The sequence below is a fragment of the Osmerus eperlanus genome, chromosome 6 (assembly GCF_963692335.1).
Source record: "Osmerus eperlanus chromosome 6, fOsmEpe2.1, whole genome shotgun sequence".
Classification (NCBI taxonomy): domain Eukaryota; kingdom Metazoa; phylum Chordata; class Actinopteri; order Osmeriformes; family Osmeridae; genus Osmerus; species Osmerus eperlanus.
In genome coordinates, this window is record NC_085023.1 from 22,392,388 (window position 1) to 22,404,472 (window position 12,085).

Genomic DNA, 12,085 nt, shown 5'->3' on the forward strand with positions numbered 1-12,085 from the left:
TGTATTTGGCTTTATGTTGCACTATTAGGTTTAATCCTACCAGTATAACCTTTAGCCAGGCATCGCCATTCGCCAGTCAGACCAATTCGTAAATGAGGAAATAAAAGTTAAAACATTAACTGGAATATTCTTGTTCCCATACTACATGATTTACTTCACTCTTATATTCATGCAAACGTGTAAAGTAAAGTAGAACGTGTTTATCCTCCCATGTGCGAGACTTACTGCCCTCTGGTGGTCAGAAATGTTATCGCTTGGCTGGGGAAGTGCCACCGTGTCCATACGAGAATCCAGCCTGCTCGAACCGTGCTGTTTACTGGTGCTTACAGGCCTGGTGCCAGGAGCTGGCTTGGTTGTGCAAGTCTAGATCTGTGAAGTCATTGGCTAGTGCGTTTTACTGTTTTATGGTGTGTCTTTATTTTCCTGTAAGGGTCATTATATGAAACCTCCAATCTGGATCGCGGAGGTAGCAATAGAAAGAAGATAGAGGAATTCTCTAGGTCTTCTCGTGAGAAACTGCTCCAGTCGAAGAACAAAATGTTCTCCAAATTCACATCGATTCTCCAGCACGCAGTTGAGGCGGTGAGTTAAGTTACCTGTTTTGACAAACATACCTGCAGTTCAGGGTTCAGTCGAAGTCGGCCAGAAATGGGCCTGTGTTTATGGTCGGCCCTTGAAACCTAGATGAGGGGCTAGCAAGTGAAGGCTCGCTAGCCAGCCATCCATCAAAGCATTTGCTTATTTTGAAATATATATTGAGGCTTTAGTGCTTTGTTATGTCTGCGATGTCTTTGTTATGTCTGTTATGTCTGAGTATGTGAAGACGCCAGCGAGCTACCTGGCTAAAAATTGATGGCTAGCTTGAAAGGCTAGTTGTTCAGTTTGGATTATGAAACATGAGCAACTGATTCTGAAATATTTGCAACCATCTTAGACAAGGAAAGGTAGACTACATTATTAATAGTTGCATTCTAATGTAAGGCATAAGCTGTAGCTAGGGCTAGCTAGCCAGAAGTTGTTTGGCTGACACATGAGAGGGCGGATGGCTTGTTGATGTGAAGCAATACAGGCTGTAAACAGTCTACACGATGAAGTTTATGGAACCAAAAACATCCAACCATTTGGTAGAATGTCTGTCACCCTTAAACCTGTTTGGCTATAGTTAAAACTCTGATAGTCATAGGTATTATATACAAACACAGCCTCTGTTGAGGGAGCGGCAGATAGCTGGACGTGTATGAACACTGTCCACAGGAGGTCATTGTCGTCGTTGTGGATCAACTCTAATATGCATTGATGTCAGTGTGTGGTGGCGTTCTGAAGAGGATCTGGGTGTCTTGTCTTGTAATGGTGTACTAAACGGGATCTATGACTGCGTGTTTTTTTATATGTTCTATTTTTTTTCAGCTTGCACCTTCACTGCCCTTGCAGGAAGACTTTGTGTATCACTGGAAGGCCATCACACATTATTACATTGAGACATCAGGTAAGAACAGTTAACACACTGTTATCTAAGGTCTCTAATCAGATTTGAATAACATGAAATAAAGAGCAATGTATTATGACCCAACTCTGTAGCCTGCATGTCCAATGCTTTTGCTTTCAAGCACATCTTGTATAAATGATATATATGCCTGTGTGTGTGTGTGTGTGTGTGTGTACACCCCACACCTCCTGTGTCTGTGGTATGCATTGTTGCTAACTGCATGTGTTTGTCTCCCACCAGATGACAAAGCCCCAGTGACTGACACCAACATCCCCTCTCACCTGGAACAGATGCTGGACATCCTGACCCAGGAGGAGGGAGAGAGGGAGTCTGGTGAGACGGGGCCCTGCATGGAGTACCTCCTCCACCACAAGATCCTGGAGACCCTCTACACTCTGGGCAAGGCAGACGTAAGGTTCCATAAGCACCAGTCTAGACCAGACACAGACAGTCCTCAGTGTTGATGCTGTCCCCCTGCCCCATCGTGGGTGGCCTGTGTTTATACTGAGGAATGAGGTTACTACTTCACCAAGGCTCCAGAGTGCTTAGTAGGGCCGTATTTAGAGAAACCGTTCTCTAGTGTCCTTCAGGGTGTGTGTGTGTCTTCTAGTGCCCTCCAGGGATGAAGCAGCAAGTTCTGAGTTTCTACACAAAGCTGCTCGGACGCATCCGCCAGCCCCTGCTGCCCCACATCAACGTCCACAGACCTGTACAGGTGAGCCGTCTGGCAGCTGGACCTGCTGTGGGCTGCTTTCTATATAGTGGGGTTTTAATTGCCTGAAACGGACTACATGTTGAAGGTGTTTTGCGTGTGCTGCTGTGGTGACCCTTCAGAAACTGGTGCGTCTGTGCGGAGAGGTTCTGGCTGCCCCCACAGAGAGCGAGGAGATCCAGTTCCTCTGTATCGTCTGTGCCAAGCTCAAGCAGGACCCCTACCTCGTCAACTTCTTCCTGGAGGTACTTCCTCCCAGAGCTTCAGATCAACTCTGATCAGGGAAACAGGAGGGTGGAAACAGGAGGGTGATAGGAGAGAGGGTGGCGGAGTGATGTGTCCCAGATGATGTTATCAAAGTCTGTGTTCCTAGAACCGGATGAGGAGGCCAGAAGCCCGGAGTCCTGGACGAGAGGAGATGGACCCTTCGTCTCCAGATACAGGCCAGCCCCAGGGCCAGGCCCAGGCCCAGGCCCAGGGTGGGACAGCCCCAGGGGAGCCCAGAGCAGCAGCCAGCTCTGCCCAGCAGAACAACAACTACAACCTGGTCTCCTCCCTCCTCAACCTCACCAGGAGCCCGGTGGGTCCCTCCAGTGGCTGGAGGTGGAACATGACAGTTTGCTTTTAAGTGGCAACCAAACCATGTTTATCTATTATCAATCTATGTTTCCGTTTCATGTTATTTGATTATGATCTATGTCTAACTCCCTCCCTCTCTTTCCCTCCCTCCTCTCTCCCCCCCTCCCAGGATGGCAGGATCGTGGTGAAGGCGTGTGAGGGCCTGATGCTGCTGGCCAGCCTACCGGAGCCAGCGGCCGCCCGGAGTCTGACTGAGAACACAGAGCTCTGTGAGCTGCTGACGGGCAGGCTGGTCTCCTTCTACCGGGCCCTGCCCCAGCCCATGGACCCCCTGGATATAGAGACCGTGGAGGCTGTAAACTGGGGGTAGGTGGGGTTTGGGCTGGGGCTGAGGCTGGGGCTGGGGCTGGGGCTGGGAACCCCCTCTGTCATGTCACATCTAGTGGACAGACTGCCAAGACCACAGTCAATCAATTAGGTGTAATGATTTATCAGTGTTAATCTTGTTAGGTTGTCATCAATGTTCTCTTAACAAGACTCACCCCCAGACCTTGTGGTGCAGGTGGAATCAGACACTGGCATGAATCCACAGTTCTATTATTAACATCTCAAAGCTATTGTGAGGCTGAATATCATTTCTTAAATGTATTTATGGAGACCAGTCTGTGAGTGTTGTTTGTGTAGCGGTCTGCTAACCTGGTGTGTGTGTTTGCAGGCTGGATGTGTATAACCTGAAGGAGGACACAGCTGTGTTCACAGGGAAGAGAGCTCTGATCTCCTTCCTCTCCTGGCTGGATTACTGTGACCAACTCATCAAAGAAGCCCAGAAGGTACTCAACACTGACCACACATGCTGTGCAGGGTTTCCCACAGAAAGGGGGATAGTTTGTGCGATAGACTAATGCGTTCTGCAGAGAAGGGAGACAGCGTTTTGGAATGGAAGGGAGAAAACAGGACAGAGTAACACGGTGGATAGCACTATTTAAAAAAAAATGCTGAGTCGAGGCTGTTTAGGCGCTGTGTCGAGGCTGTTTAGGCACTGTGTCGAGGCTGTTTAGGCGCTGTGTCGAGGCTGTTTAGGCGCTGTGTCGAGGCTGTTTAGGCGCTGTGTCGAGGCTGTTTAGGCGCTGTGTCGAGGCTGTTTAGGTGCTGTGTTGAGCCTGTGTGTGTTCTCTAGACTGCGGGGGCGGTCCTAGCCAGGGCAGTGAGGGAGCGCTTCCTCGTCACGGTGATGGTGCCACAGCTGATGCAGACGTGAGTTCAGACCCTGGAATACCTCATCTCTCACCTGGAATACCTCATCTCTCACCACTGGTGATGCTTAAGGAGGTGTGTGTGTGTGTGTGCGCAGGTCAGAGGTGGGGATCTTGACCTCCACAGCGCTGCTGAACAGGATCATCAGGCAGGTGACGTCAGAGGCCCTGCTGAGGGAGGTGGTGTACTTCCTGCTGGGGGAGGAGTGGGGGCCCGAGACCCTGGCCTCCATCACACAGCCCCCCCTCCGACACAGACTCATAGAGCACTGTGACCACCTGTCTGATGAGGTGATCACACACACACAGTACCACACACACCCACATACAACACACACACACACAGTACCACACACACACCCAATGCTGGAATGACCCCCGTGCTGCTTCTGTAACGAGCCCCAGAGTGGTGCGTGTTGTGACCGTGTTCTCTGCCCTCCAGATCAGCATCATGACGCTGCGGCTGTTTGAGCAGCTCATCCAGAAGCCAGAGCAGCATGTGCTGAGCAGCCTGGTGCTGCGCGGCCTGGACGACCGCAGCTACCTGGAGAACAGACCCCCGGACGAGGTCCTGGAGAACGGCCAGGCCCACGACGCTGTGTAGGCACCTCGCGCTCCCCCTGACACACACACACACAGCTCCTCCTGACACACACACACAGCTCCTCCTGACACACACACACACACACACACACACACAGCTCCTCCTGACACACACACACACACAGCTCCTCCTGACTTGGACTGGTTGGTTGCCAGGTTTGAGGTATTCATCCCTCTCTCCTTCCAGAGACCTGGAGGAGGACCCTCTGTTTGGAGAGGACCTGTCTTCAGAGAGCAGACTGTCCTGCTCTGATTGGCTGAGCTCATCTCCACCCCAGAGTCCAGACCACGCTAAGCCTGATGGGAAGACGGAGGTCCACAAGATTGTCAACAGGTAACCCCCCCCCTCCTCTCTGGGAGCAGGTGCAGCTGGAATGTTCTGTTCTAGCACTCAAATCATGTTGCTCATGTTGGTTCATTGATCCCTGCTGTTGTCTGCAGTTTCCTGTGTCTGGTTCCTGATGAGGCTAAATCGTCCTATCACGTGGAGGGCACCGGCTACGACACCTACCTGAGAGATGCCCACAGACAGGCACGTTTACCCATCTGTATACTCTATATCTATATAAACACACAGACACTGCTGTTTACCCATCCATATACACACACACACACACACACACACACACACACACACACACACACATAGACAGACAAGCCCTCTGACCTGCTGTCCTGAATGTATCTGTAACCATGTGATGGTGTGCAGTTTAAGGACTGCTGTGCGGTGTGTGAGCGCTGGGACTGGCGATCCAGCGCCCGGCCCCTGGAGAAGTGCAACCTGGACGGGCCCTTCTTCGAGGGACACTTCCTCAAGGTGCTGTTTGACAGGATGGGACGCATCCTGGACCAGGTCAGTCTGAACCTCCCTCACCAGGCCTGCTGTGGATCAAACAACCTGCTTTGTTTTGCTCTAGGTGAAACCCAGTTGAACTGCTTAAACTCCCTCCTCAGTATAAATACTGCACACCCGGGTGTGAGCTGGCCTTGCTCTCTTTGTCGCTGTGTGTGTAACGTAGAGGTGTGTGTGTAACGTAGAGGTGTGTGTGTAACGTAGAGGTGTGTGTGTAACGTAGAGGTGTGTGTGTAACGTAGAGGTGTGTGTGTAACGTAGAGGTGTGTGTGTAACGTAGAGGTGTGTGTGTAACGTAGAGGTGTGTGTGTAACGTAGAGGTGTGTGTGTAACGTAGAGGTGTGTGTGTAACGTAGAGGGGTGTGTGTAACGTAGAGGTGTGTGTGTAACGTAGAGGTGTGTGTGTAACGTAGAGGTGTGTGTGTAACGTAGAGGTGTGTGTGTAACGTAGAGGTGTGTGTGTAACGTAGAGGTGTGTGTGTAACGTAGAGGGGTGTGTGTAACGTAGAGGTGTGTGTGTAACGTAGAGGTGTGTGTGTAACGTAGAGGGGTGTGTGTAACGTAGAGGTGTGTGTGTAACGTAGAGGTGTGTGTGTAACGTAGAGGTGTGTGTGTAACGTAGAGGTGTGTGTGTAACGTAGAGGTGTGTGTGTAACGTAGAGGTGTGTGTGTAACGTAGAGGTGTGTGTGTAACGTAGAGGTGTGTGTGTAACGTAGAGGTGTGTGTGTAACGTAGAGGTGTGTGTGTAACGTAGAGGTGTGTGTGTAACGTAGAGGTGTGTGTGTAACGTAGAGGTGTGTGTGTAACGTAGAGGTGTGTGTGTAACGTAGAGGTGTGTGTGTAACGTAGAGGTGTGTGTGTAACGTAGAGGTGTGTGTGTAACGTAGAGGTGTGTGTGTAACGTAGAGGTGTGTGTGTAACGTAGAGGTGTGTGTGTAACGTAGAGGGGTGTGTGTAACGTAGAGGTGTGTGTGTAACGTAGAGGTGTGTGTGTAACGTAGAGGTGTGTGTGTAACGTAGAGGTGTGTGTGTAACGTAGAGGTGTGTGTGTAACGTAGAGGTGTGTGTGTAACGTAGAGGGGTGTGTGTAACGTAGAGGTGTGTGTGTAACGTAGAGGTGTGTGTGTAACGTAGAGGGGTGTGTGTAACGTAGAGGTGTGTGTGTAACGTAGAGGTGTGTGTGTAACGTAGAGGTGTGTGTGTAACGTAGAGGTGTGTGTGTAACGTAGAGGTGTGTGTGTAACGTAGAGGTGTGTGTGTAACGTAGAGGTGTGTGTGTAACGTAGAGGTGTGTGTGTAACGTAGAGGTGTGTGTGTAACGTAGAGGTGTGTGTGTAACGTAGAGGTGTGTGTGTAACGTAGAGGTGTGTGTGTAACGTAGAGGTGTGTGTGTAACGTAGAGGTGTGTGTGTAACGTAGAGGTGTGTGTGTAACGTAGAGGTGTGTGTGTAACGTAGAGGTGTGTGTGTAACGTAGAGGTGTGTGTGTAACGTAGAGGTGTGTGTGTAACGTAGAGGTGTGTGTGTAACGTAGAGGTGTGTGTGTAACGTAGAGGTGTGTGTGTAACGTAGAGGGGTGTGTGTATTGTGTGTCCAGCCCTATGACGTGAACCTGCAGGTGACCTCTGTGCTGTCCAGACTGGCCCAGCTCCCTCACCCCCACGCTCATGAGTACCTGCTGGACCCCTACATCAACCTGGCCCCCGGCTGCAGGTCCCTGTTCTCAGTCATCGTCAGGGTACGACACACACTTACACCTCTGGATGCTGTGATGTGATGGTGTCTGGTATGGATGCTGTGATGTGATGGTGTCTGGTATGGATGCTGTGATGTGATGGTGTCTGGTATGGATGCTGTGATGTGATGGTGTCTGGTATGGATGCTGTGATGTGATGGTGGATGCTGGGATGTGATGGTGTCTGGTGTGATGGTGGATGCTGGGATGTGATGGTGTCTGGTGTGATGGTGGATGCTGGGATGTGATGGTGTCTGGTGTGATGGTGGATGCTGGGATGTGATGGTGTCTGGTGTGATGGTGGATGCTGGGATGTGATGGTGTCAGGTGTGATGGTGGATGCTGGGATGTGATGGTGTCTGGTGTGATGGTGTGGTGTGATGGTGGATGCTGGGATGTGATGGTGTGATGGTGGATGCTGGGATGTGATGGTGTGATGGTGGATGCTGGGATGTGATGGTGTCTGGTGTGATGGTGGATGCTGGGATGTGATGGTGTCTGGTGTGATGGTGGATGCTGGGATGTGATGGTGTCTGGTGTGATGGTGGATGCTGGGATGTGATGGTGTCTGGTGTGATGGTGGATGCTGGGATGTGATGGTGTCTGGTGTGATGGTGGATGCTGGGATGTGATGGTGTCTGGTGTGATGGTGGATGCTGGGATGTGATGGTGTCAGGTGTGATGGTGGATGCTGGGATGTGATGGTGTCTGGTGTGATGGTGTGGTGTGATGGTGGATGCTGGGATGTGATGGTGTGATGGTGGATGCTGGGATGTGATGGTGTGATGGTGGATGCTGGGATGTGATGGTGTCTGGTGTGATGGTGTGGTGTGATGGTGGATGCTGGGATGTGATGGTGTGATGGTGGATGCTGGGATGTGATGGTGTGATGGTGGATGCTGGGATGTGATGGTGTGATGGTGGATGCTGGGATGTGATGGTGTGATGGTGGATGCTGGGATGTGATGGTGTGATGGTGGATGCTGGGATGTGATGGTGTGATGGTGGATGCTGGGATGTGATGGTGTGATGGTGGATGCTGGGATGTGATGGTGTGATGGTGGATGCTGGGATGTGATGGTGTGATGGTGGATGCTGGGATGTGATGGTGTGATGGTGGATGCTGGGATGTGATGGTGTGATGGTGGATGCTGGGATGTGATGGTGTGATGTGATGGTGTCTCCTGGATCCTAGGTGGTCGGGGACCTCATGTTGAGGATTCAGCGGATCCCAGACTTCACCCCCAAACTGCTGCTGGTGAGGAAGCGTCTCCTGGGCCTGGAGCCAGAGGGCACCAGGTGAGACTTCAGCTCTCAGACTCCACCTGCCTCCACCTGGAGGGGGCTGTGTTTATGTGTGGTGTCTGGTGGATGTGTGTGAGATGGTGTGTGATGGTGTCTCCGTCTACCTGCAGCATCGACCACCTGACGCTGCTGGAGGGGGTGATCGTCCTGGAGGAGTTCTGCAAGGAGCTGGCCGCCATCGCCTTCGTCAAGTTCCACGCATCTGCCTCCCCCTCCCCCTGACCCCAGCAGGACCAGACTGCACCAGGGTCCCAGGGGGACCGGGGCGTGGGTCAGGGCTTGGGGCCGGTCATCCCAGCATTCCCTGGTCCTGGGAACTAAGATGAAGGGTTGAGGATGGAGGAGGGAAGGAGCTTTCTCTGGACTGTAGAGCTGCACGTGCTCTGTACCTCCCCCCTTCCTCCCCCCTCCTCCTCTCTTCCTTCAGCAGTACAGACAGGCTGTCGCCCTCTCTCTGTACTCCATACAGATCAGGTTGATGAGGGCGCGGTGTGTGTGTGTGTGTGTGGTTTCCAGAACCACCAGTGTGTCCGCGCTTAAGCCTCGGTATGGTCTCAGTGACATGTCAGGGACTTCCTGTTTAAAGAGCCCTCTGATTGGATCAGGTCATCTGTGATTCAGGCCATAGGGAGAGGAATCACTAATACCCCTCTGCAGTCTAGACGTTTCTACCTACATTACAGTGAATGTAAAATAGATTCATCTTCATTCTAACATGGAGACAAGGAGCTGCAGTTTGTATCTGAGATACTAGAATCCCCTTTTATTGCCAAGCCCTCATATTTATTCACATTTGATTTCACATTGCCTTTTCAGTATACACAAGTTTTTATTACAAGTATTTATAATTCCTTACAGACTAAGGAGCAAGAACTTACAAAACCATATCTTTCATGTTTCAGATCATCGCTATTAAACCTGGTTGTAGTGTTGTTACCATGAGAACTGTACAGTAGTGCTATTCTGGCCTTGCCTTTCTTGTCGCCTTTGTTTGTTTCCGCTGTGTGGATAGTCTGTAGTAACCACTGACCCTGTCACAGCACACAGCAGTGGCGTAACAGCAGGTCGCCTTTCTGACCTGGAAACCATGTGCTTGATCACGGACGTCTTTGAACGGTGAATTTGTTACATATCACATGATTATGTTTTGCATCATGAGGGAGTTTAAGTTGGCATTTGGAAAGAGACATCTTTCTTTTGCATCCATAATAGTATTTGTATGATCAAAATGGACACTGTGTTTATCAGTACCTGTATGACAGAGCAGTAATGATACATCATTTTCTATCTTTAGGGAGTAGAAGGGAGGGGTGGTAATTCAGGTATTCATGTATTTAGTCTTAGTTCTTGGCTAAGTTTGTGACAGAGTTTGTGACAGACAGCACATGCGTTTGATAGAAACTTCTCTTTAAGCTTCTGCTCTTATACATGCGAATGCTCGGGGAAGATGGCTGTTCCCTCTGGAGTCAAGAGTTAACCAGCTGTTATCCAGCACGGTCTTTGTTGAGGAGAGACAACCTTGTCCTGAATGCAGGTTCGGGTTACCCAACAAGATGTTGAGATCCATTTTCACTTCTATATGTGGTTGGTTGGTTGGCTGGCTGGGTGGTTGGCTGGCTTCCTGGCTGGTTGGAATTCCTGGCTGGCTGGCTGGCTGGCTGGCTTGATCAGTGAACCAGTTGGATTAGCCTTCATGGAGCTTTGATACTTACGCTTAATTGTTTATTTAATCTAAATTAAGGATGTACTTTATGTAACCAATGCAGGTGCTGAGGACTCTGTGTGTTTCATGTGATGAGAGGGTGTATAGATGCAGGGCTGTCTGGATGGATGAATGTTATGGATGGATGAGGCTGTTTGTGAGGTGAAGTACCGTCCCTCTCTAAACCCATTCTAAACACCGAGCTACTTATGCAAATGTTTGCATGAAATCAGATTTGCACATTGTCTTGTTCATATGTTGTACATACGTAAAACACTCAAAAAGCTTCTTGTTTTCAAGTGTTTGTTGTTTCATGAACCAAAAAAATACTAAGATTTACCATCAGGAGACTGATGTGTCTATTTTAATGGAGAAAAAAAGCATCTTTTTATTCTTGATCATGCACATTTTTATCAAGGTTTTAAATCTTTCTGTACCTGTAAATAATGTGTGTGCGCAGTAGCAACAGTGATATTCCAGGTGTAAATGCATGCATGTATCCAACATGGCTTGTTTAAATAGTGACCAGTCTGTCCACCTGTGACAGCAGCTGGCAGACTCCCTGACACACCTTCCCTCTCCCTGACACTCCTTCCCTCTCCCTGTCACACCTTCCCTCTCCCTGACACGCCTTCCCTCTCCCTGACACACCTGGCCAGGTTCACCCCCCGGCTGGGTCTGGATCCCGGAGGATGTTTCTGTTTCATGATGCTTTGCGAAGGCGCACAGCCACTGTGTCCTGTCTGCAGAGGCTGGATCTAGTGAGGTCATGTTTGTCTTCTACTGTCATGGATATCAGCTTAGACCAATCACTGTAACTTTCGTATGAAATTGTTTTTTTGTTTCTCCATTTAATCATTTAAACCTTCACTGCTGCTTTCCACTGCCGTAAGAGAGCAGGGTGTAACAGGCCTGCTCTGCTGATGGTCAGGATCTTTCTGTGATAGTGCATATTTCTATGTTGGGTAAGGTGCATGTTCATGCCTGTGTTCCTGTGCTCTGGGGCGGTGAGAGACCACACTCACCTCTGCCTGTTCCTGCTCTGTGTGTTAGGATCCATGCAGGATATTCTGGCTGTTTTACATGCTCCGTCCTAATAAAAAAAACATCTCTGTATATGAGTCACAGTTGTGTGGGGTCTTTTCCAGCATTGTCGACAGAAATGTTAAATGTTTCATTCTGTTTTTATTACAAAAGTTCTGTACATGTACTGTTAAACAAATTCAATAACATGTTTTTAAAAATAAATGCACAAAACAATGGTTTTGCAAGGTTGACGTTTGACCTGTAAAGAAGTAAGTGTGCTAAGACACCGTCTCGTCTTGCATGGGGGCTTCAGGAGATACCAGAGATCAGCGCGTCATGCCGTCTCAGATCACAGCTATGCATACAATGCAATCGGGGTGGTCAACTTCTTCTCCGGGGCGTGTATCGACCCCCCCCCAACCTGTGGTTTTGACCTCTTTTGGGGGGGGGGTCCAAGTCTTAATTAGGGGCTCAGACCCCCCCAAAGCCCCCCATAATTCGCACCCTGATGTGATGTATGTAGTGATCTTGACATCACAGAGTTCTGGTGAGTATGTGGAGTTTCAGATGTCCGTGTTCCGACTGCAGCAGGGGAGGCAGGAGGTTGAGAGACACGTACGCTGGATCTGCTGCTGCCGGAATGTTCAGCACCCCGACCAAGACACGCACTGACACACCACACGCACTGACACACCACACGCACTGACACACCACACGCTCAATGTTTTCATTTACCTGCAGTCAAATGCTCTAACCACTGAGCTGTGCCCATCATGTCTGTATCCGACCTCATTACGGCAGTGTTAGGGTTAGGCACAATGCTCACTGTCC

At 49.9% G+C, this 12,085-nt stretch overlaps 1 protein-coding gene across 1 annotated transcript; it reads left to right on the forward strand.

Annotated features, from left to right (window-relative positions):
* Positions 1–429: 429 nt before the first annotated feature.
* On the forward strand, positions 430–11,083 carry fhip2a (FHF complex subunit HOOK interacting protein 2). Its single transcript, XM_062464442.1, has 17 exons — positions 430–582; positions 1,408–1,486; positions 1,727–1,896; positions 2,097–2,201; positions 2,321–2,443; positions 2,572–2,778; positions 2,947–3,143; positions 3,493–3,607; positions 3,955–4,031; positions 4,129–4,321; positions 4,473–4,630; positions 4,821–4,967; positions 5,075–5,165; positions 5,343–5,486; positions 7,084–7,224; positions 8,417–8,520; positions 8,637–11,083. The coding sequence occupies exons 1-17, from the start codon at positions 538–540 to the stop codon at positions 8,746–8,748; spliced, it is 2,208 nt and encodes a 735-aa protein (XP_062320426.1). The 5' UTR covers positions 430–537; the 3' UTR covers positions 8,749–11,083.
* Positions 11,084–12,085: the final 1,002 nt, after the last annotated feature.